This window comes from Cannabis sativa, chromosome 9 (assembly GCF_029168945.1).
Source record: "Cannabis sativa cultivar Pink pepper isolate KNU-18-1 chromosome 9, ASM2916894v1, whole genome shotgun sequence".
NCBI classification, from domain to species: domain Eukaryota; kingdom Viridiplantae; phylum Streptophyta; class Magnoliopsida; order Rosales; family Cannabaceae; genus Cannabis; species Cannabis sativa.
This window is the reverse complement of record NC_083609.1, coordinates 56774133-56800410: the sequence shown is the minus strand read 5'-3', so window position 1 is coordinate 56800410 and position 26278 is coordinate 56774133. Positions and strand designations below refer to the sequence as shown.

Here is a 26278-nt window from a genome sequence, read left to right as displayed (position 1 = left end):
AAAAGGGGGACCGGTCTACTTGCTATATAGCTCCTCCCAAAAACAAAATTTTCAAAGCATTGCATATTAATTTATAAATTAAATTATCATGTGGACTAGTAAGGATAAATATTACTGAGATGTGTCTACATTTTAAACTGGCCAGTCTTGTTTATTATAAAATGAACTTAAATACAATATATATATAAATATATATGTATAAAAAAAAAATCACACAATATATGCATTGAAAAATGCACGGGGATGAGATTGAATAACTACCCCTAAAAGTATGTTTACGCAATTACCTTCTTAGAGTGAGTAACTATCTCGCAAGAGTACGTTTAAGCGATCACTCCTTAAGATGAGTAACTAACTCCAAGGGTATGTTTAAGCGATCACCCGGTAAATACCTTTATGGGGTGAGATAGATAACTACCGCCAAAGTAGGTGAGATAGACACCTGCCTATATTTGGACATAGATAGCACCAAGGTCGCGCGTCTCTTGATGAGACGCATATACTCTTTTCTTTATATAAGGGTCACCCATAAAAGGGGATTCAAAAATTATCACTCAAAGAGCAAAAACACTGTTATTTTCATTCCTTACATTCAAGAGCTCATTCTTGAGCTGCAATAAAGATCAATAAAATGCAATATGGGTCAAATCTCTTTAAATTCTATTGTTATTATTTACATTTAGTGCTCATATTTTGGTTTAAATACCATTTATTTTAACTCCAATAATATAACAATATGCACTAGTTTACATTTAGTTAATGATTCATAATATGGTTAATTATTGAGTATTATTCATCATTACTAATTACTTAGAAAATACGTGATTTTCAAAAAGTTAATATATATCATTAGCGTTTATTTTATAATAATTATTAAATTAATAAAATATATGAAATTATACATGCAGACTAGCCCTAGCAACATGTTTGTTTCTTTTAATTAGTACTTTTTTATTAATTTATTTTTATAAAGTCTTAGAGAACAACCACCCATGAGAATTAAGCAAAAAAACTTATTGTATACAAGGGCGAAATTATTGAATATCAACATCAGTCATAAAAACGTTCTGAATTGTATCCATAGTTAGGATAACTCAGCTACTAAATAAATAAATAGTGCATATTTAGCTGAGGTGTTGACAACCACAGTAAGAAAACAAAAACATCCAGATTCAAATTCAATATCTTTTTAAACCAACCCCCCCAAAAAAAAAGAATCAATAATTGTATAATTTGAGAACAATATATACTTTGACAAGATCCATTTCAAAGTACTAGAACTCCTTTATTAATTAATAATTTATTTGGTGCTCTTATTTACCTTATATTTATTAATTAACTTTCTACATATAATACATATCTCAGCAAAGTCAATTTAAAAAGCTTATAATTTCTATCTCTCTCTCTTCTCTCTCTCTCTCTCTCTCTATATATATATATATATATAAATGATGTATCATAATAAGGGGCAGGTTGCAGAGCTGGTCCGGTCAGCATGATCAATCTCCAACAATATATCTCACACACTATCTGATCATCATCTCTTGGATTCTTATTTCTCTATTCATCCTCTTCCTCCTCCTCCAATCATCTTCATATATCACCATATATATTCTTTCTCAATATTCTTATATATATATATATATGATATATATATACACCACCACCATATCCACAAGCCCATTAATAATAAGGAGGAATTACCCCTGTGTCGTACGTAAACCCATTTCCAGTAAGTATAATTATATAAATATATATTTACATGTGTATATAAACATATGATTATTATTTTCATGTTATTAATATTGTACATATAATATATATTTTATATAAGGTGAATTATTATGTGGCCTCGGTTAGTAGCTAACAAAGTCCTGAAGAAGAGACTAGGAAGCAACAATTTTGTGGCTGATTTTCCTATCAATAATAATGAGTCAACGACGTCGTATTTGCCTGAAGAAAATAACAACAGAACAACACCTTGTCCTACTTTTTATGATCATGATGATCATGATGATCATCACCACACATCCTTAACTCTTAACACTACAATCTTCAACCAGCACAAACTCAACGTCCATAAATACAAGTACGTATACATATAGATATACATTATAATATTTATTATGTTATGTACATGTGTATACATATATAATTTTTTTTTTTGGTTATATTAAGGTTTTTTACTAGTACATGGAACGTGGGTGGAGTGGAACCACATGAAGATTTGAATTTGGAGGATTGGATTGACCCTTCTTGTGACATCTATGTTTTCGGGTATATATATAAATTAATTATTACTACAAAAAATTAATTTACTTATAATTTAATGGAATTAATTATTAATTAATAATTTATGATTATACATATAGGTTTCAAGAAATTGTGCCTCTAAAAGCATCAAACGTGCTTGGATATTCAGAGAGTAGTAGAATAGCAAGGAAATGGAACAATTTGATTAGACAAGCTTTGAACAAGAAAATCAATAATAATAAATTTTATTACAATAATAATAAGGGAATAAAAGAGAGTAGTAGTTTTGAGGAAATAAAAAGTTTCCAATGTATTATAAGTAAAGAAATGGTTGGGATTTTGGTATCTGTTTGGGTACGAACCACTCTTCGTCCCTTTATTAAACACCAAAGTGTCTCCTGCGTTGGCTGTGGCATCATGGGCTGCCTAGGCAATAAGGTACGTAATTAATATATTAATTATTAATCAATTAATTTCATAATTATAATTAATTTATATTAATTAATTATACTCATGATTTATATGTGTAGGGAGCAGTGTCAGTGAGATTTCAGATACATGAAACAAGTTTATGCATTGTGTGTAGTCATTTGGCTTCTGGGGGTAGACAAGGAGATGAAAAATATAGAAATTCAAATGTTTCAGAAGTTTTATCAAGAACAACTTTTCCTAGAGGCCCTTTACTTGATTTGCCACAGAAGATTCTCGACCATGAGTATGTTATTAATTATATTATTATTTTGTCAATTAATATTTAATATTCCCTCTTGTTTTTCATCACTATAGATCAAGAAAATAACGACAGCACCAAAAAAAAATTAATAGATATATTATTATTGGTTAATTTAAAGATAGGTGTAATTAAAGTAATATTATTGGCTGTTTAATTCCATATATATTTGAATTTGTCGTGAGAAGGGCCGCCATAAATATAAAATTATTATTTTTAGTGTATTTTTATTCAATTGGACGGTTTAAAATTTTAAACAGCCAATAAAAACAATGGATTGTTGATTAAAACCCTGAAAAGACTCACTACTTTACTGGTATTTTTATATGTTGTTTTAAAATTATTAAAGTGATTTTTTTCCAATATAAAAATTAAAATAATTGCCCTTTCCAAAAAAAAAGAAATGGAGAATATTTGCCAAGTTGATTTCATAAATTATAATAAATATCGTAAACATGAAGCCTGCAGATAAGTTAATTAATTAAATAAAGATAAATTTATTTATTTATATATCTTATATTTTACATAATAATAATAATAATAATAATAATAATAATAATAATAATTTGATGCCTTTGTTTGAATATGCAGTCGAGTAATATGGCTTGGAGATTTGAATTACAGAATTTCTTTGCCAGAAGCAAAGACCCGTTTATTAGTGGATAAAGGGAATTGGTCGGCCTTACTAGAAAATGATCAGGTATATATATTATATTATATATTAATAAATTAATTAATCAATGAGACAAATTAAGAAAAATTAGAATATATATAATTATATATTAACATTTAATAATTATATAAAATTGAAGCTGAGAAGAGAATTGATGGATGGGCAAGTATTTGAAGGGTGGCAAGAAGGAGCTATAAGATTTGCTCCCACTTACAAATATTGTCTCAATTCTGATCTTTACTTTGGAGTTGTTAATGGCACTAAAGGTGAAAAGAAGAGAGCCCCAGCATGGTAATTAACTACCTATATATAAATAAATTAATACAACAATATATATTTTGATATATGGTAACTACATATAATTATATATGTTGACTAATATAATTATTTCAAGATTTTGATAATTGAACAAATAATATGTTTGTTGTAAAAAGAAAAAACCTCCACAATGAAAAGAGAGAAATTATGTCTCAAACCTATTAGGGCAGAACAATATTGTTGTTAAGCATACGTAGTGTTCAATTATACCAGGGGCTATTTTTTTTTATTTTTTTTTTGAATACATATATTAATAATTCTGATATTAGTTTTATTTATTATTATTGTGATATGATCTTAATAATATATAAGAAGAATTGGAGAACTGATAATATTATATATATTTTTGTTTAATTATGTGTTTTTATTAATTTTTAATTAATATATATTATTATGAAAATATAAATAGGTGTGATCGGATAATTTGGTATGGAGAGGGATTAAAGCAAGATATTTACAGTAGAGGGGAATCAAAATTGTCAGATCATAAACCTGTGAAGGCAATATTTTCAGCAGAAGTTTGTGTGTTGAAAAATCTTGGAACATTCCATGGTTTTTTTCTATCAGAAAGGTTTGAACAAATTAACACCAATAATATTGACATTGATCACATATCTTCCCATGATGATCATTTTATATGTAATAATATTGATAAGTCAAGTTTGTTTTAAACCTTTTATATTTTTGTGTGTCCTGAAATCTTTTCTTTTTAAAACAAAAAATTAAAACATATTTTTTTTCTTTCTTTTAAATCTTCTATATATAATGTATAATATCATGTGTAATGTGTATAAGCTAGAGAGATAATGATGATGAGTGTACAGTGAAGTTGGTTATAATTGTTTGAATATATTTGGCAATGCTTATAAATATATTTATGTTTTTTTATTTCTTTTTATTCATAATTTATTGTATATATCATATTAATTAATTTAAGTGTGATATTTTTTTTTTGAGAAAAAAGTGTAATATATTTAAAGCTATAAATAATATATATATATATTTATATATATATATACATATATTAGAAATTGATAAGAGAATCCTTAAGATGTTAAAATAATATTCTTAGTGCACTTTAATATTATGGCATGTTTACTTAAAGGGAATGGAAATGAATGGTATTGTATTGATTCCCATACAATTGTTTACTAAATTTTGGAAAGGGAGAAAGTAGTAGGACCCACACAAATTTAGGAGAAAACAAAGGGAAAGGTTCTCCCCCATTTTTATAGGGAATACCTTTCCCTTTCCTAGCTTAATTCATTCTAATTTTAATTTTATTAATTAAAAATAAAAAAGACAAATATGCCCTTTAAAATCTATAAACAATAAAATAATTACATATTCTAATAATGGCAATTTTGTCAAATTAAAACATTCCGATTACCTTTCCTAGTTATGTAAACAAAATAATATGATTCTGGTTTTCTTTCCGGACAGTTTAGTAAACAGCATAATAAAATATTGATTCCGATTATTTTCTATTTTAAACCGTTACATTTCTCCCATTGATTATTCTGATTCCAATTACAGTTTAGTAAACGCGCCATTAGTTCTTACACAATTTAATTTAATAAATTAGATAAAGAACGGTTAACTAATTAGTAATTACAATGTGAGAATCATAGACAAAGCCAAGTGCACCCAAAAGAAAGGCCTTGGCCCCTCCCAATTTTTTTATTTTTTTATTAAAATTATATATTATTTCATATAATTATACTTGTAATATCTTAAAAAAACTACATTTTGGCCCCTTAATTTATATTTGACATTTTGCCTTGGTGTTGGACACCTTATATAAGATACCTAGTAGCAATATATATATACATATATTTTGCATGCATATGGACTCATTTACATGCCCACTTAGAATACCTTAGAATCCTTGGTGTTGTATACTAACTCCCCCATAGATATATATATCGATTGCACCTTCAATTATATTAATTAACTATATATATATATGTATGTTAAAGTTATAAATATACTTGTATTATAATGAGAATCACATGTTAAGAGTTTTTATTAGTTGAGTTTTGGGCTGTTTTTTTTCTAGTGAAAGCACTTATAAATAATAGTTTTCTATATATTTTATGGTTATCTTCTTAATGATTCTCAGTTGTCTTACTAACGATATGTAGTAGTAGGTAAGAAGCTGTTATGATATCACATATGTCAAATTTTGCAATATCTTAATGGTTATTAAATTATTATGTACGTGTGACATGCATTTAATTTGTCCTGTGAAAAAATTGAACAATTAATATAAGCTAATTAAAATGATAATAATTAATAATATTTTAAATGATAGTGGATACAAGAACCATATATATAGCATATCGGTTAGTGGACTGCCCATATATATACATCTTTAATAAATTTTATATAATTTTCTTTCCATAAAATAGTTTTTCTTTATTGTATTATCAAAGATATGGTCTTATATAGTTATATAAACACAAGTGGAAGAAATAAATATTAGTGTATTTTTCACCCTTTACACTACCACAGTTTTAGAAATAAGTATCTTTGTTTATAAATTACAAATGTTTTATGTGGCTGAGTTCACTATTAATAAGTTGATTTCCAACCACTTCTACTTTTTAATTTATAAAATAAAACTACGGTTAATATTTTGTGTTAAGAAAATTTTATTTACACCTAAATTTTTTTAAAAAATACTTTATTTAATAATTTTTATTTTATAAAAATTTATGTATTTAATTGTACTAATGAAATTTTTTTCACTTTTTTCTTTTAATTCATATTCTTCAAAAATATAGGGAAATTATCCTATATACTGTTTTTTTAACTTTTTTTTCAAATTTACGATTTGAGTTTTTAAAGTGGTTGCAGCGTTAGTTGCAATAGGAGTTTCTATACGTTTTTTTATTGCAATTTAGGATGCAACACTAGTTGCAATAGGATTTTTTATGTAGAATTCCGTAAAAATGAAAAAAAAAAAAAAAAAAAAAAAAACTGTTTTGAAGTGTAAAAATGAAAAAATCTCAAAAATATATCTATCAAATAAAAATAAATAATATTTTAAATATATTATGACAAAAAATTAAAATAAAAATTACATAAAATTTTCTAAAAAAAATTATATATACATACATAATTTAGAAAGAAAAAAATATGTATATATAAAATTAAAATCAAAATAAGTATTGAAATTAACATAAAATAATGTGGAATAAAATTTTAAAAATATATTAAGATTAATTTTTAAAAATTATTTAAATTTACTCTTTTTTAATAATAGTGTACTTATAATTGTATGGGAAAGCAAATAGAACTCCCCTTTATGTTTTTGGTAAGGAAATATTCATCCACAAAAATTCGTTTATGTTAAAATATCACTACCTAGTAAGACTTTTTAACTTGTTTGGACTCATCTTAAAATCAATTTAATTGGTTAAAAAATTTATTTCATTCTCACTTAGCAGTGAACGAGCAAAGAGTTAGTTGGTGTCTCTGCCATCTGACTCAATCAATACTTGGGAGGATTTGGCCCTGAAGTTCATTTCCAAGTTCTTTCCTTCAGCTAAAGCTGTCAAGCTGAGATCGAAGATCAACAATTTCATCCAGCATGACAATGAGTCTATTTATGAAGCTTGGGAGAGATTCAAAGACCTGATCAGAATGTGTCCCCATCATGGGATTGAAAAGTGGATGATGGTTCATAACTTCTACAATAGGTTGACTAGTAATTATAGCCTGTAATATCCAATTTAAAATAGTATTTAATTTTTTTGTTTGGATATTAATTGTGTGAGGATAATTATCTCATTTATTTGTGTTGTTAGTGAGTTGATATTATTGCTTAGAGTAGTTATTCCAATTTTCTAAAGAAAGTTAAAGTTGTATTAACTACGAAAGTAAAATATTATGATATTTTCATAAGTAGGTAATGTTTAATTAAAGCTCGATATGAAAGTCCATTAGGTTTTTATAATATATTTATTAGATTTAATTAATTGTATATATAAGTGGTAGTAAATAATATTATTATTTGATTAATGTTAGAAAAATCGCAAGTTTAGAGAAATTCGTAGGTTTAGAAACTGTTTTACTAAAATGACCATATCTGGAGTTTTATAACTCCGATTGAGGTGATTCCAGTGGCGTTGGAAAGATAATTCAAAGATCTATAAATTTTGTAGAAATAACCATATCATAATTCGTAATTTTTTTAGGTGAAAACTAAGCCCTAAAGTTACGAGATTTAGAGGTTACAATTTAAATTTAAAAGTAAGATATTTGTTTATTTAATAATTTATCATATTGTTATTGCTATTATGTTAATATTATTATTATTCATAAAACTAAACCTAATAAGAGTCAGAATAGTATAGGTTTCATTAACCCTAAAATTATATCGTTCTATTCTTCCCACCTATCTGAGCAAGACTAACCCTAAAATTTTCAAATCATCTTTCCATTACATCCTTAGCCAAATCTATACCACTCTTCACTCTCATCTTTGATCACCATCATCTTATGTCTATCGATCCAAGCAGCTTGATGTATTTGAGGTAAGAAACTCTACATTTACTTATTTATTGATCACAATAGGAGAATATTCGTAGGTCTCCTTTTCTTATTTTTCAGAATGAAACATGTCTCAGTAAAACTGCCATATCTCTTTAAATACTCATCCGATTCTCGCAATCTTGGTGTCTATAGAAAGCTTATTGAATTTTCCATAATTCTTATGAAGAAAGGTTTTACTGAATCGAAATTTATCTATGTCAAAAATAACTATTTCTACGCTGTTTGTTGTAAATCGTTTTTCATATTTTCTATATAAGTTGCTCAGTAAAATTCAAATATCTCCCTGAATAATGATCCGATTCTAGCGATCTTAGTACCGTTGAAAAGATAATTCAATTTTCTAAATGTTTTATGAAGAAACCATTCACTAATTATTGATTATTCTAAGTCAAAATTATGGTTTTATTGCTGTAGTTCGAAATCCATTTGTTTCAGGATTTCTAGAAATCTGTTTCGGTATAATATCTATATCTCTTACGTTATAACTCCGATTTTAAAGATTTTAGTGTCATTAGAAAGGAAATTCGATTTTCTAAAACTTTTATGAAGATAGTATTCTCTGATTTGGAATATTTCAGTATCAAAACTTTAGATTTCCGATGTCTATTGTGATTCGTTACTCCATATTCCTTCTCAGAAATAGTTTCAGTAAAACTATCATAACTCCCTCAGTTTTAATCCATTTTTAGTGATCTTTATATCATTGGAAAGATAATTGAATTTCTTATAATTTTTATGAAAGAAACTTCCACTGAATTCGTGTAGTTACTGGTCAAAAATAGTATTCTTTCTGATGTACTGTAAGAGTGCGAATTTTAATGTTAGGGCCTTGACTCATGTGTTATTATAGGTAGTAGTGACGAGATAACAAGTTTAAGCAGCAGGATTTGAGGTAAGGAAATTAGATAGTTTTGTTTGTGTTTATTTGCATAAATTTAAATTCTTTATGTATTGGAATATGGTTTATGCTTTGTTATTATGAATATGTATGTGGTACTGAGAATGTGTGGTATGGACACAATATGAGTTTATGAATTGATATATTGATTAGGGTTGTTTTGACTTGTATATGTTGTATGTTGCATTCATATATTGTGTGTTGTCTGCTACAAGTTGTATGCTAACGTCTCAGGTAAAGTGAGGGATCATGGTGGGGTATGATACGGGGTAAGGCCGTTGAATGTAGAGATACCCTACCCTGCATTTTTTTGAGTCGTGTATGAAATTATTATGGTGGGGTATGATACGGGATAAGGCCGTTGAATGTAGAGATACCCTACCCTACATTTATCTGATTTGTGTATGACATTATTATGGTAAGGTATGATACAGCGACAATGCTGTTGAATATAGAGATACCTTATTCCATAGGAATGGTAGGGCTAAATGTGCCCATGTTATTGTAGGGCCAGTTAAGCCCAGGTTTTGTATGGAGTGGCTATGATACGCCACATTATGGTAAAGACATGATATGATTGAAATAATTACTATATGTTATTGCTATGAGTATGATGTCAGGGTTGTGATCCCTACATATATGTAATGGTTTCGTTTAGTACAAATATATGGTATATGATATAGCTTTCCATATCTGGAGCTATTTAAGTTACAATTATGAGTTAAGGTATATAATATTGTTAAGACTGGATACGTTAATATTATAAAGAATCGTATTATTGTGAATTTTAAGATATATTTAGTGTATTGAATGCTATTGTATGTTAAACATTTCCTTACTGGGCTTTTAGCTCACCCCCCCTTACTTTCCCCCTACAGGCAATAAACAGGGAACATTGAATGTAAGTTTGATGAGTTGGGTCAGTTCTGGTATGTATACTGCGAGGGGCTATGGACGAGCAAACGGTCTAGAACGCCGGTGGAGCCTTGGTTTTGTTTTTTTTATATAGTAAAGTAATCTCAGCTCAGTGGGGTGTTACAAATTTATTTTTTTTGCACTCAACTACTTATTTTGTTTTTAATATGAATGATCATTCACCTTTTTGCATATTTATTGTAAAACCCACTGTGTATTTTCAAACAGCTTTGAATCTTTTTAATTAATGCATCAAAATTAGTATTTTGTAAAATAAGGCAAAATATTGGGGCTTTACATAGCCGCACACTCATAGATGTCGCTTCTGGTGGGGCCTTTAAGAGGAAAAGTACTAACAAGGCTTATGAATTACTTGAGGAGATGGCCATGAATAATCAACAATAGCTAAGTGAGAGAAGCCAATCGAAGAAAGTAATACGTTTACATGAAGTTGATGCCATCACTAAGTTAACAGTCCAAGTATACTCAAGTGCAACAGGCCCAAGTAATTTATGAGTTATGTGGAGGGCCTCACTCTTATGACTGTTGCCAAGTTGATGTTAATAGTTTAGAGCATCTCCAATTGAGAGCTATAAATATTGTGTATTGCTATATTTTAAAATATTCTGCTAAAACTTGTAAAATGTTTGCCAAATTTGGCCCAAAGCTAAAAATTGTGCCAAATTTGGCCCAAGCTAAAAATTGTGCAAATTTGGCATGAAAGATAGCATGGGCCAAATTTAAGCCCACAATAAATACTACTTTTTTTAATTATCTCTTTGCCACTTATTAATATATATTTATAAGATATTAAAATAATATAAATAAAATTAATTATTTTGTATATTTTGAATGATCATTAATGGTAATATTGACTTTTCTAGATAATTTGACTTTGTGCATTGGAGCACAAATACAAAAAATTGGCCAAATACAGCTTTATGGTATATTTTAGGCCAAATTTAATCCAAAATATACACCATCCAATGGAGATGGTCTTATCGATGGAGCAAGCGCAAGCCATTAGGATACTCAAAAGATAGTGAGTATGCTTACCTTAATGGACGTCGTCAATTTTATCAAGGGCAGCAATACAACCAGCCACAACAAGATTTCTTCCAACAGAGAAATAGGCCACAACATCAACAAAATTTTCAACCCACTAATCAACAACAACAATGTTTGGGTGGAAGGTTCGAGAACCAATCTCATACAATAAGCCAATTCATGTTAGAAACTCGATCTTCTATTTAAAATAGTAAGATTCAAATGAGACAATTGGCTACTCATATGACTAATCGAGCCCAAGGATGTTTGCCAAGCACTATAGAAGTGAATCCAAAAGAAAATTGTAAGACAATTACCTTGAGAAGTTGAAAGAATTACATTGGGCCTAGTGAACACAAGTTAGTTGAAGAAGAGGTTCAGGATCAACAAGCACTAACACAAGAAAAAAAGAAGACTACTGAAGGTCTACAAACAAAAAAAAGATTAGCATATACAAACAAGAGCTAAGTCAGGCATCAGAAAGCCTAAGGTTCTCATGGAATCTCTACAACCAACAACTGTTCAAAGTGCTCTAAAGGACCCTAACTTATTTAATGCCATGGATACTAAGCATCAGGCCTTGAAGAGGAATAAAACATGGATCCTAGTTAATCTGCCACCAATAAGAACTCCCGTTGATTGCAAATGGGTGTATAGAATCAAGGAGATTCAAATGGCACCATTTCTACATAAAAGTAAGATTAGTGGTCAAGGGTTACCACCAAGACTTCAGTGAGACCTTTACCCAATATAAAGGTGATTCTAAGTATTGTAATCACCAACAACTCGCTAATTCAATAGATTGACATTAACAATGTATTTCTCAATAAAGATTTGCATGAAGAGATTTAAATGGTGTAACCACTAGGCTTTGTGGATCCTGACCATCCACAAAAAAATATTCAAACTAAACAAAACCTTATATGGCCTTAAACAACCTCCTCGAGCTTGGTTTGAAAAACTTTCAACTGCTCCCTTTAGCCTTCACTTTTTCTCAGCTAAAATAGATTAGTCTCTTTTCATCAAAGTCACCTCCAGCTATTGTTTGGATGTGTTTGTTTATGTTGATAATATTCTCATCAATAGCAGTGATCCATCTCAAGTGAGTAATCTAGTTACGGCCTTGAGCAATTAATTTTTCTTGAAGGATTTAGGTGCTCTAGACTACTTTTCGGGCATTCAAGCAATCAAAACTCCAACCGCCATTCTACTCTCTCTCAACAAAAGTACTTTCAAGATCTTCTATGTAGAGCTCAAATGCAAAGAGTCAATACTTAAAATTCTCCCATGAATTCTGACCTAAGACTCTCTCAATGTTGGGGCACTCCAATATGCCACAATCACAAGACCTAACATAGCTTATATCAATAAAGTCTGCCTATTTATCCATAATCCATTACAAGTTCATTTGGTAGTTGTTAAAAGAATATTGAGATATCTAGCAAAGACTCTTGACTATGGTTTGTACTTGACCAAAAGCTCTTCTCTTCAATTGCAAGCCTTATGTGATGTTGATTGGGAGTTGACCTTGATGATAAGAGGTCTACTACTGGATTTTGCAGATTTCTTGGTGAAATTTTGATTCCTTAGCAGTTTAGAAAGCAAACAACCATCTCAAGATCTTGAACTGAAGCTTAGTTTCGAAGTTTGGCAGCTATTGTCTTGTCTCTGAGCTTACCTGGATACAATCTCTTCTCACTAAGTTACAGATCAAGTCCCCCTTAACTCCTACAGTCTAGTGCGACATTTTAAGTTCTATAATGCTTGCTACAAATCTTATTCTCCATGTTAGGACCAAGCATATTGAGATTAGACAAAGTAATCCACAAAGAAATTAGTGTGCATCATGTGCCTTTTAAACATCAAGTTGCGATTGTCTCACTAAACAATCTCCAGCAACCGGTTTCCTATACTTCAAGACAAACTCAATGTGCTCAATTCTTCCACACTGAATTTGAAGGGGTTATTAAGGACATTTAGGGTCTGTTTGGAAACAACTAATTACACTATATAGTAATTACATTGTATTTTAAAATACAATGTGTGTTTGGATGTCAAGTGGTAATTACATGTGAATTCCTAATATCATATTTGACATGATAGTTAATAATTACACAGTAAATTAATATTATAATATTTAAAAATAAATTTCATCAATTAATAATATATAAATAAATAATAATCTCTTCATAAAATAAAGTCAAAACTATAACAATTTAGTAGCAAATATTATAATTTTTTTAAGACTATCTAATTGCTCTTGCGTTCCATATATTTTGAACTATTATATCTCTAAAATTAAACATATATTGATTGTCATCATCTGTTGGCCCGTCACCAAGTTCTTCATCTGAATCTGAATCAAAAAATATTGTTCAAACTTTCACAATTTCCTATTTCATTTTCCATGTCCTCTTCGAAAAATTCATTATCCCAATTCCACTTGCGAATAAAGTTGTGAAGTACACAACATGCTAATACAATTTAACCTTATTTTTTGATGATTGATAAAAAAAGGTAAAGTCAATACATTAAAATAATTAAAATATCATATCAATTAATTAAAATAATTTAAATTTATTTTTGGTATGTAATTACACAGTGTAATTACACCCAATTCTCATAGGGGTATGAAAATTGGAGAGAGTAATTGAGGCCTCCCAATTACCTCTAATTACACAGTTACTATGTAATTACGTGGCCACACAAACACGCCAAACTGTATAATTACCTCCAATTACATCTAATTTCAATTCCCAGGTGGCTTTCCAAACGCGCCCTTAGTTAATTCCAACTGTCATATAGTTAGTTAGCTCAAGATTAGTTCTGGTAAACATTGATGTCCCATTGAAACGACGAATGAAGCTTAAGAAAACGGGTGGTGAGTGGTTTTATGCCAATTTTAAATACGAATTTGCTCCGACGTTTTGCTTTATATGTGGTTTGATAGGTCATTCAGAAAACTTTTGTCCTAAGTTATTTGATACACCTGAGGATGAGATTGTTAAACCTTATGGGAGCTTTATGCGTGCGCAACCACGAAGGAAAAATTATCTATTAAGCTCTCAGTATTTGCGTACGGGTACGGAGGCCGATGAGCAGTTTGACCATGCATCCCCGGTGCGACATGAGGAGGAGGATGATCGGCCAGCCATGCAAACTGGGAAGTTACCTTGTTTGGAATTTGAGAATAATCCCCAGTCAAAGGTGGTTGATGATATTCCAGATTTGGTGGATGATGGGAATATTCCCCTTAATGAAAATTTGAATCATAATGGCAACAAGACTAATATTTCCAAGTCTAGTGTCAATGAAAGAGGAAAGTCAGTTGTAACGCCCTAATGCTAAGGCACGCTACAGTGCTTTTTTTTCAATTATTGTGCAATCTTTGCTAATCAAAGAATTTCTCGAAAAACGTGTCAAATTAAAACTTTTGCTTTAAATATTAAACTTTGTAATATAATATAATATTTACAAATCTCGGGATCCCGATTTCAAACTTCGTAAAATTTACTTTTTAAACTTTACATTTCAAAATACATAATTTTCAGGTCGCACAGCGACTTTCAAAATATAACTCCCAGATGTCCCGAGACCGAACACTCCAGGTCGCGCCGCTTGACATGTACAATCCCATCTGAGCTCGGGTTCACTCCTGTTCAGTCATAGCCTTTCCCTTACCTACACATGAAAGTAGAAACTGTGAGTCAACAGACTCAGTAAGAAATGCATATAACACATCATATAATTTCCGACCTGTAAATAGGCGCCCATACACCTATTTGCGTAGCTTACCGTATGAGTATGAACGTTCTAACTAGGATACGACCATGTACCATGTACCACATGCACTCAGTATACCATCGTACTAGTGTAGGTAGGGTATGGACCGCACCTTGAGTACCGTTAAGTGTTGTACCACAGACACCTCGTACCTTTCCGTACAAGTGCTGGTAACACCATGATGTACTTCCAAACATCATACACCTTACCAATGCACTCTGTACCGCAACCATACAAGTGTTGGTAGTGTATGAATCACAACAAATAAGCATGTATATATATTAACACATACATACATTCGAATATTCATATCACACATTATACACAGTTCTTACCTGCTTTCCGAATTCAAGTATGCTGGCCAACCTGAACGGAAATCACGTGCTAGATGGATGTCCTAATCACAATAATAGTAATACAGATGAGTGACTCGCTAAATCACTTTCCGGGACTTAAAACTTGAAACTAAAAGTTTCCCTATCGATAAACCTCATAACAATACCCTAAATATCCCAAAATTGGCCAAAACTAGGGTTCTGGAAAATCCCCCAACAGCGGACGGTTCCCACCGCATCCCGGCTCCAGGTCACCAACCGGCCGACCGGTTGGTACAAAGCCACCAGGGAATTCCGGTTCTACTGCCGGGAACCAAAAATCATCCCCCTTGATTCAATTCAATCCCAAACTTTACCAAACTCTCCAGTATACCTATACAATGCATAAACATCCATTTCCAACCAACAAATCACAGAACAAACCAATAATTCAATTTATGTCATTAAAGCTCAAAGCTTGAGTTTCAAAACTCAAGCTTGCTTAAAACCAACACCAAGCATCAAAGTTAACTACTAGAACCCTTAATCAACCAATATTGAGCATAAAAATCTAACCCTAACCATTTCTAAACTTAACAGCCACCATAAATCAAAATCATGCTTGAAACCAAAATAAACTCAACTAAAAACTCATAACTCAAAAGATAAAGGTTTCTAGGGTTTACCTCACTTACTACAACCTTGAATCCTTGATAATTTCCAGAGAAATGGAAGAAAAAATGATGCCCTTGCCTTGGATTTGCCTCAGCCGAAAGAGAGGAAGAGAAAAAGAGAGTTCTAGGTTGACTTTTTCTTTTATTTTCTATTTCAAATGAAAAGGGAATTAATTGATTAATTCCTTGCTGAGTTGATTAAACTACTAGGTGTCACAACCCTAGGCTGCCACCTACTCCCCCCCTTGGAAAATTACTAAAATGCCCTTACTCATAAAACTAGGGTATTTTCAAGACTAGGGGTAAAATGGTCAATTTCCATAACCCCGCTCAATCCCGATAATTTATTTTCTCTAAAATATTCCCCACTATGAAATAGGATTCTAAACTTACTCATGTGATCAATCTAGCCATCCATCGCATTTTCCGTTGTCTCCGAGCAAAAATTACAAAAATAACATATTACACATATAAACTAGATAATACCCCTAGAGTTTAATAAAATCTCCGGAATTGAAAAATTATAACTCTAATATTTATTTCTAAATATTAGGGTCCACAATTAAATAAATTCATAAATAATAATAAAATAATATAATTTAGTGCTAATTGCCTTTACTAATCCACATACTAGAGCGGTCATTACATCAGTTGTGTTTGGAAATCATGTGCCAAGCGGGAAAGGTCAACCTTCACTTTTCCTTGGTGGAATTATCGGTCCACATGGAGGACAAGGAGGCCGTGGGCCTTCTACTGAGTCCAAAAGAAGGCGCCAACATGAAGGGGTTGGTGGGCCTGACTATGTTGATATGGAAGCGGAGGATAGTGCTGATATGGATGTTAATGGACTCTCAAAAAACGAGTTCGAGGTGGGTTCTTGTTTCCAGACCCACCGAGCATTATGAGTACATTAAGTTGGAATTATCGTGGGATGGGCAACCCACGGGCGATACAATTCCTATATGATACTGTAGCCCATAGGAAACCAGATTATATCTTTTTATGTGAAACTTTGTGTCGTAAGGATGTGTTGGAGTGAGTTCGAGCTAAGTTGAAGTTTGAAGGTATGTTTGCGGTTGATGCATGTGGTAGGAGTGGGGGGGTTGCTTTACTACGGAGAAATAAGGAAGACGTCAAAGTGTTGAACTATGCCACGAATTTTGTGGATGTGGAGGTGCGGCCTACTGATGTTGGGGAGTGGCGTCTTACGGGGTTCTATGGGGAATCTAAGAGAAGTTTGTGTGGGGCTTCTTAGGAGCAACTCCGGACGTTGGCTCGTGGAAACACTCTTCCTTGGTGTGTAATTGGTGACATGAACAATGTTTTATCTCAAGAGGACAAAAAAGGGGGACATCCCTATCCTAACTGGTTAGTTGACGGCTTCCGGGACACTATTCAGGAGTGTGGGTTAATTGATTTAGACATTGTGGGACATCAGTTCACTTGGGAGAAAAGTCGGGGAACTGATAATTGGATAGAGGTCCGTTTAGATCGTGCTCTGGTGACAAACAGATGGCTCCAACTGTTCCCACGGGCTAAACTTATTAATCTCGAGGTATCTTCTTCTGATCATTGTCCCATTTTCCTTGACTTAATTCGGCATAATATAGCTTCCAGGAGTCGCAAATTTCGCTTTGAAAATTTCTGGCTTCGGGAACCTCTGTGTTATCAGGTGGTAAAGGAGTGTTGGGAGGAGTATAATCTAGCGGGTATCCAAGAGAAAATACAACGGTGTGGGGAATCTCTTTCGGTTTGGGGCAAAGATTATTCGGGTAATTTTGCTTCTCGTATAAAATATTGGAAGAAGGAGGTGAGGCGGTGGAAGCAAGGTAGGGATCCTGATGCTATTTCTAAATATAAGGAAGCTGAGACAGAACTTTTTGAAGTTCTTACTCAGAAGGAGGTGTTTTGGCGTCAACGATCGAAACAATTGTGGCTTCAGGAGGGGGATAAAAATAGCAAATTTTTCCATGCAACGGCTTCTTCTCGGCGCCGTATGAATGCTATTGATAAACTCCAATGCGAAGATGGAAGTTGGGTTGACTGGGAATCGGGTCTATCAGATGTCATGTGTTCTTACTTCCAGAATCTGTTTACTAGTTCCAACTGTACTATGGATGATGTTCTTGATGGGATTTCTGCTACTGTGACTTCAACTCAGAATGACTCTCTCTTGCAACCTTTGACTGATGAGGAGGTGAAAGATGCTCTATTTCAGATGCACCCAGATAAATCCCCTGGACCCGATGGCATGACTCCAGGTTTTTATCAAAAGTGTTGGGCAATTGTGGGTAATGACGTCATCAAACAGGTCCGCTCTTTTTTCTTATTTGGACAGTTGCCTACTGGTCTTAATCATACTAATTTAGTGTTGATTCCTAAGAAGAAAAATGCCACTACTATGGGTGACATGCGCCCGATTGCTCTTTGTAATGTCCTCTACAAGGTTTGCTCCAAGGTTCTAGCTAATCGGTTGAAGCATGTTCTTCCTGCAGTCATTTCAGAGAATCAGAGTGCTTTCATTTCCTGGCGTCTTATAACTGATAATATTATGATTTCGTTTGAGGTGATGCATTATCTCAAGCGGAAAAGAGTTGGAAAGGAAGGTTATATGGCTATTAAGCTTGATATGAGTAAAGCGTATGACCGTGTTGAGTGGCTTTTTCTTAAGAATATCATGCTAAAAATGGGCTTTGATGCGCGGGTGGTTGATCTTATTTTGCATTGTGTCTCAACGGTTTCATACACTATTACTCATGGGGGTCGTGAGATGGGGCCAATTGTTCCTGGAAGGGGTATTAGACAGGGAGATCCGCTCTCTCCTTATTTATTTCTTTTGTGTGCTGAAGGATTTTCTTCTCTCATAAAAAGATTTGAAGCTCGGGGAGCTCTTTATGGTTGTCGTGTGTGTAATGGTGCCCCCATAATTTCTCATATGTTGTTTGCGAATGATTGCTATATCTATTGTAAGGCTATTGAAAGGGAGGCTCGTAGTGTTCTTCTTCTGCTTCAACTATTTGAACAAGCCTCAGGTCAGTGTGTTAATTACTCTAAATCTACTATCTTCTTTAGCCTCAACACAACTTCGGCCTCTAGACAAGATATGGGTAATCTTCTTCGAATGAATGAAGCTCCTGAAAACAGTTTGTATCTTGGCCTTCCTTGTATCATGGGCCGTAATAAGAATGCTATTCTTGGCTTCTTGAAGGATAAGATGCAGAAGAGAATTCAGAGTTGGGAAGGTCGTTTGCTCTCAAAAGCCGGAAAAGAGGTGTTGATTAAAACAGTGGCTCAATCTCTTCCTACATATGCTATGTCTGTTTTCTTGTTGCCGGTGGAAACCTGTAATAAGCTAGAGGGTATGATGAGCAAATATTGGTGGAGTTCGGGATCCAATCAGAACCGTGGGGTAAGTTGGGTGAGTTGGAGGAAGCTGTGCCGCCATAAGCACCATGGGGGGCTTGGTTTTCGAGACTTAAGGGATTTCAACTTAGCCATGTTGGGAAAACAAGCTTGGAGGTTAGTTACAAATGCTCATTCTCTTGTTAGTCGGGTATATAAGGCCCGATATTATCCTCAGGGTTCTTTTTTGAGTGCTTCTCTTGGGCCGAATCCTAGTTTCATATGGAAGAGTATTTTTGAAACGCAAGCTTTGATTAAGGAGGGAGCTCGTCGGGGGGTTGGTCCAGGTACGAATATTAGTGTTCAATTTGACCCGTGGCTTGCGGATGATTCTCAACCGTGGGTTACTTCTAGAGCTAATGGTATGGAGACGTGGACGATTAATAATCTCATGGTGGTAGGAGAACGGGCTTGGGATTTAGAGGTGGTTTCGGTATTCAATGACCGAGATAAAGAGATTATCATTCGAACCAACATTGATCAGGAGACTCCTATTGATACTTGGTATTGGCATAAGGATCTTTATGGGTTCTATACTGTGAGGGAGGCATATCGGTTGCTGCACCATGCAGAGATCACTAATACTAGTGAGTCTGAGATTAAGATATGGAAAATTGCATGGAAGCTTCATGTCCCTCCCAAAGTGCACCAACTCATGTGGCGTGCTTTATCTGGTTGTTTGGCTATTAAGGTTCAACTTACTACCAAACATATTTAATGCGGAACAGAAAAATCTAAATGAATTGTATTGATTGAATTAATTGGGAATCAAAAACAAAGAGGTTTATATACAGGAGATATAACTAGAAGAAGGAACCTAACTAATTCTAACAAACCGACTGACATAAGCCTAAAGAAAAGGAAAGACTAATAACAGAAAACTGTTAATAACAGTTAAGTCATTAACAGTAAAAAGAAGAGTACAGAACAACAACACAATGAACAACACACTGAACTTAATACCCCCCCCCTCAAGATGGACGGTATACATCGTATACAGCCATTTTGCTTATGTGCCAGTTGAGAATTGTGGAAGCAAGGGGCTTGGTGAAGACATCGGCTAGTTGCTGATTGCTGTTGATGGGGCTGAGTCGTATTTTGGATTTGTTGATTTTGTCTCGGATAAAATGACAATCGAGTTCGATATGTTTGGTTCGCTCATGAAATGTTGGGTTGTTGGCTATATGGATAGCAGATTGATTATCACAATAGATGAAGGTCGGTTGATCTTGGGAAATTTGAAGGTCTTGAAGCAAGTATTGCAGCCAAGTGAGTTCGTTGCCTGTTGCAGCAAGGGCTCTATATTCTGCTTCTGCAGAACTGCGTGAGACAGTAGGTTGTTTTTTAGTGCGCCATGAGATCAGGCAGTCTCCGATGAAGATGCAGAAACATGTGGTTGATCGACGAGTAATGGGGCAGGAGGCCCAGTCAGAGTCGGAATAGCCTCTAAGATTGAGAGAAGAGGCAGCAGAATACATCAAACCTTGACCCGGACTTCCTTTCAGATATTGGAGAAGATGATGTGCAGCTTGTAAATGTGGCGTTCGAGGGGATGACATGAATTGACTAAGTAAGTTGACAGCAAAGGTGATGTCAGGTCTCGATAAAGTGAGATATAGTAATTTTCCTACAAGTTGCCGATATGGTGAGGGATCTTCAAGTAGTTATCCTTGTTGATCATCCAATTTGATTCTTGGGTCCATAGGTGCTTTGGCAGGTTTGCTGCCAATGAAGCCATTGTCTTCCAAAAGTTGTAAGGTGTATTTTCTTTGAGATAATACTAGGCCTTCTTTGGCCCGAGCAATCTCAAAGCCAAGAAAGTATTTGAGGTTGCCGAGAACTTTGAGGGAAAATTTTGCATGTAATGTGGATTGGATTTTGGTCAGAAGTGATAAGTTTGGACCCGTGAGAATTATGTCATCCACGTAAACTAAAATAGCGATAAAATCATCTTGTGAACCTCTAGTGAATAGAGTGTAGTCGGCTTGGGATTGGATAAAACCTTCTTGAATGAGAGCATCAGATAATTTTTTGTACCATTGTCTCGATGATTGTTTAAGACCGTAGATAGACTTATTCAATTTGCACGCCATGTTGGATTCTTGTGCTATTTCTGGAGGAAGGACCAGTCCTTTTGGAAGTTGCATATAGACTTCTTCATTGAGGTCTCCATTGAGGAATGCGTTATTTACGTCAAGTTGCAAAGTGTGCCAATTCTTAATAGTGGAAATGGCCAATAAGAGTTTAAAAGTAACCATTTTTGCAACTGGAGAGAAAGTGTCGAAGAAGTCTAAGCCTTCTTGTTGAGTATACCCTTGAGCAACAAGACGGGCTTTATGTCTTTCTATCGAACCGTCACTATTTAGCTTGATCTTGTACACCCAGCGACATCCAATGGCTTTCTTGTTTGGAGGTAAAAGAACATAGGTCCATGTTTTGTTTTTGAGCAAAGCAAATAATTCTTGTTGCATGGCTTGATTCCATATTCGTATTTGAGAAGCTTGGCTATATGTTGCAGGTTCAAATAGAGCTGTAATAACAGAGATAAAAGCTTTATGAGTGTTAGATAATTTCTCATAGGATAAAAATTTTTCAAGAGTGTGAGGGGTAGAATTTTTGTCTTGGAGGATAGAGTGACACTCATAGTCACGTAAATAAGCAGGCTTTTGAATGACTCTGCTGGTGCGCCTAGGTTCAGGAGGAATGCCTGCTTGCTGAACTGGAATATGGTCAATCTCAGTATCTTGGCTTGGTATAGCAGCTTGCTTAATTGAAGTATCTTCAGTTTCAGCGTTTGGAATGTGAGGATGATGATCTTGATCAATATTTAAGTCCTGAGTACTGTCATTGACTTGAGAAGAACTATTAGTACATGAATTGTCATGAATGTTATCAGGGAAATCATTAACATTAGTATTAGATATATGAGGAGAAGGAAATACCATATTCGAAAAAGAATCAAAATAATTTTCTGCAGTATTTAAACGATGAAAAGGATATATATTTTCATGAAAAATAACATTTCTAGAGATAAAAATTTCTTTAGTGTTGATATCATATAATTTGTACCCTTTTATGCCTTGGGGATACCCAATAAAAACACAAGTTCTAGCCCTTGGTGTGAATTTATTTCTGTGAGCATTAAGTGTGCTTGCAAAGGCAAGACACCCGAAGTTCCTTAATTGATCATACTTTGGTAAGTTATCAAAAAGGATTTCATATGGGCTCTTGTTTCCAAGATTGGGAGTAGGAGTGCGGTTTATCAAATATGCAACAGTAAGAACGCACTCAGTCCAAAAATGAATAGGTAATTTGGCTTGGAAATAAAGAGCTCGAGCAACATTTAGAAGGTGTTGATTCTTTCTTTCTGCTATTGCATTTTGTTCAGGAGTTTCAACACAAGTGAATTCATGCAAGATTCCAAATTTTGAAAAGAGATCTTTAAAAACAAGCTCGGGTGCATTATCGGACCTGAAACATTTAAACACACATTTAAATTGAGTTTGAATGTAAGCTAAAAAATTCAGGAATGATGGTTATTGCATCCGATTTCTGTTTCATTAAAAAGATCCAAGTGAATCTTGTCTTGTCATCAACAAGGGTTAGAAAATATTTGTGATTGGTATGAGAGGGAATATGGTAGGGTCCCCAAGTATCACAATGAATTAAATCAAACTTTGATTTAGCAACACCAGAATGTGTAGTAAAAGGGATCTTCTTTTGTTTGGCCAGGGGACAAATGTAACAGGGAATTTGTTTATGAACATTGTCTATATTACAATGGATCTTATTACAAAGTAAAGCAAGTCTTTTATGTGAAGGGTGCCCCAATCGACTATGCCACATATGAGCAGTCACAGTATTATTGCAGGAATCAATTCGAGTATCCTCCAAAACATAGAGACCATTCCATTCTTTACCTCTGCCAATCACACTCTTGGATTGCTTTTCCTGAATACAAAACCAGTCAGTGTAAAATTTAACTTTAACAACATCATTTCGAGTTAAACAACTTACTGAAATTATGTTGAATTTGAAGTCAAAAACATACAAAACATTTTCGAGAATTAAGTGTTTAGAGATAACAACAGTACCACCTTGATTTACCATGAGTGCTTCATTGTTTGGTAAAATTAACTTAGTCGTAGGGATGCAAGTAATGCTTTGAAACATTTTAGCATTATTACAGATGTGTCTGGTGGCCCCAGAGTCGATTATCCAAGATGTGTCAAATATTTTAGATGAAGCATAGGTAAGAACAATACCTGAGTTACCTGTGGAAGTGCTAGGATCAGGTGTGCTGATGTTGCTTTGTTGATTGGCAAGCAGATTAAGCAGCTGTTGATATTGATTGGCATTTAGTTGGGGCAAGAAAGCATGTGTTTCCTCTGATTTTCCTTTGTTTTCTTTGCTGGTATGGAACTGGTTTGCCATGCCTTCCTTTTGTTTGTTAGTCTTGAAACCAGGAGGGTACCCGTGTATTTTGTAACACCTTTCAATGGTGTGGCCATGAATGTTGCAATGAGTGCAAAAAGGTCTTCCTTTCTTGGAGCCTTGATTTTTCTGGTTTTGATTTTCATTCTTGTTTCCTTTGTCTCCTTGAAAGGCAAAGGCATGACTAGTATTAGGATCGTTCCCTGTGGTGACATTAGATTTCTGATTTTCTTCTCGAGTAGCAAGATGAAAAACACGATTGATGTCTGGGAGAGGATCCATTAAAAGAATGTTTCCACGAACTTGAGAGAAATTATCCGAAAGTCCCATGAGAAAGGACATTATATATTCCATGTGATGGTATTCTTGCATCTTTTTAACTCCTCCACAAGTGCAGCTATTACAGATGCAATTTGGTCTATAATTGGCCAATTCTTCCCAAATTGTTTTCAATCTAGTGAAGTACATGCTAATAGTTTGAGCTTCTTGTCTCAAATTCATTAGATTCTTTCTGAGATTATAAATCTGAGGGCCATTTCTTTGCTGAAAACGAGTTTTAAGATCATTCCATATATTTGCAGCAGACTCATCATATAGAATACTAGATGAAATTTCTTTGGATACTGAGTTCAATATCCAAGAAATGACAATATTATTGTTCCTCACCCAAGCATTATACATAGCATAATCTGAGATCATCGGTTTAGGGATAGTTCCATCCAAGAAGCCAAGTTTATTTTTGACAGATATTGAAAGTTGCATAGCTCTACTCCAAGATGCATAGTTATCTTGTCCAGTGAGAAGTTGAGAAACAAGAGTATTACCTGGGTTGTCGCCATGGTGTAGATAGTATGGGTTCGAAGGGTCTTCAAGAGGGTTCTTTTGATTGATGAATTGAAGTTCTTGACTTCCATGTCCAGTAGATGCAGAAGGACTATCAGCAGCTTTAGAGTTGGGATCTTCACTTTCCATTTGAGCTATGGAAGGTGTTTCATTCGACATGCATGAAACACAGAAAACAGAGCCACGAACACGGTGGGCAGACCGTCGGAGAAGAAGGAAGAGACACGACGACAACACCGGAAGGGAAGACCGGAGAGGTCAGGATCGGTCAGGGAAAGTAAATCTTTCCCTGCTCTGATACCATAATGCGGAACAGAAAAATCTAAATGAATTGTATTGATTGAATTAATTGGGAATCAAAAACAGAGAGGTTTATATACAGGAGATACAACTGGAAGAAGGAACCTAACTAACTCTAACAAACCGACTGACACAACCTAAAGAAAAGGAAAGACTAATAACAGAAAACTGTTAATAACAGTTAAGTCATTAACAGTAAAATAGAAAAGTACAGAACAACAACACAATGAACAACACACTGAACTTAATAATATTCCTCTAGACCAAGTTTGTCCTATGTGTAACCAGGTGCCTGAGACCATTTACCATTTGTTGGTGCAATGTTCTTTTGCACGGTCTTGTTGGCATCTTTCGGTTCTAAATTGGAGTCATACGCCTATGGAGTCTTTTTGGGATTGGTTTAGCCACATTCTGCTACAACACTCATCCACGGCCCAGGAAGAATTGCTCATGGTTCTTTGGGCGATTTGGTATGCCCGAAATGAGGTGGTTTGGCGGGACAAATCAATGTCAGCGGCAGAGGTTATTCTATTGGCAAGAGTAGTCCTTAATCAATGGAGAAATGCTCAACAAAGGAGAATGGGGTCTTTACTTGTTCCTACGGGTTCAAGAGTGGACTTAGAGCATTGGGTGAAACCAGTTATGGGAAAGATTAAGGTTAATGTCGATGGTGCAATCTTTGCAAGTGATGGTCGATTTGGAGCGGCAGGGGTGGCCCGGGATTCTCAGGGTCGATTCATTGAAGGCTTCACAGTTTTACGAGTGGGGTGTGTGGATTCGGCTATGGCTGAATTGGTAGGGGTTAAGGAGGCCTTGAGTTGGATAAAGAGGAAACATTGGGGACCGGTTGAGATTGAAACCGATTCTTTGGTTGTTGTCCAGGCAGTCCAAAGCACGGTGGAGATACCTTCTCCTTTTGGCCTTCAGGTGGCGGTTTGTCGTTCTCTTTTGGCCGATTTGCCGTTAGTCTCAATTAATTTTGTTAAACGTTCTGTAAACAAAGCTGCACATTGTCTTGCTCGTAGCTCTTGTTTGTATCCAGATCGTGTGATTTTCTTTCTATTGTAATGGTTGAATCTTCTTATTAATAAAGTTACCATTTTCCTTCAAAAAAAAAAAAAATTAGTTCTGGTA

General features: G+C 33.9%; 2 protein-coding genes and 1 non-coding gene across 3 annotated transcripts; 2 read left to right on the top strand and 1 right to left on the bottom strand.

Moving 5' to 3' along the window:
- The first annotated feature begins 1448 nt into the window (after nucleotides 1–1448).
- Nucleotides 1449–4856, top strand: LOC115723036 (type IV inositol polyphosphate 5-phosphatase 9). Its single transcript, XM_030652433.2, has 8 exons — nucleotides 1449–1732; nucleotides 1835–2089; nucleotides 2179–2277; nucleotides 2373–2691; nucleotides 2784–2968; nucleotides 3575–3683; nucleotides 3796–3947; nucleotides 4384–4856. Exons 2-8 carry the CDS (start codon nucleotides 1845–1847, stop codon nucleotides 4643–4645), a joined length of 1371 nt encoding a protein of 456 aa, XP_030508293.2. The 5' UTR covers nucleotides 1449–1732; nucleotides 1835–1844; the 3' UTR covers nucleotides 4646–4856.
- A 2679-nt stretch (nucleotides 4857–7535) lies between these two features.
- On the bottom strand, nucleotides 7536–7642 carry LOC115724282 (small nucleolar RNA R71). The gene has a single exon (XR_004013080.2). It is a non-coding gene; the product is annotated as a small nucleolar RNA R71 (small nucleolar RNA).
- A 17338-nt stretch (nucleotides 7643–24980) lies between these two features.
- LOC133031524 (uncharacterized) lies at nucleotides 24981–26212 on the top strand. Its single transcript, XM_061105045.1, has 2 exons — nucleotides 24981–25121; nucleotides 25433–26212. The coding sequence occupies exons 1-2, from the start codon at nucleotides 24981–24983 to the stop codon at nucleotides 26210–26212; spliced, it is 921 nt and encodes a 306-aa protein (XP_060961028.1).
- Nucleotides 26213–26278: the final 66 nt, after the last annotated feature.

Excerpts from the sequence above, each read along its gene's own strand:
- LOC115723036 (XM_030652433.2), top strand. The coding sequence starts at position 1,845 with ATGTGGCCTCGGTTAGTAGCTAACAAAGTCCTGAAGAAGAGACTAGGA. Across the intron at positions 2,969-3,574 it reads CAGAAGATTCTCGACCATGA|TCGAGTAATATGGCTTGGAG; the intron begins GTATGTTATTAA and ends TTGAATATGCAG. Across the intron at positions 3,684-3,795 it reads CCTTACTAGAAAATGATCAG|CTGAGAAGAGAATTGATGGA; the intron begins GTATATATATTA and ends ATAAAATTGAAG.
- LOC133031524 (XM_061105045.1), top strand. The coding sequence starts at position 24,981 with ATGGAAGGTGTTTCATTCGACATGCATGAAACACAGAAAACAGAGCCA. Across the intron at positions 25,122-25,432 it reads GTCAGGATCGGTCAGGGAAA|GTGCCTGAGACCATTTACCA; the intron begins GTAAATCTTTCC and ends ATGTGTAACCAG.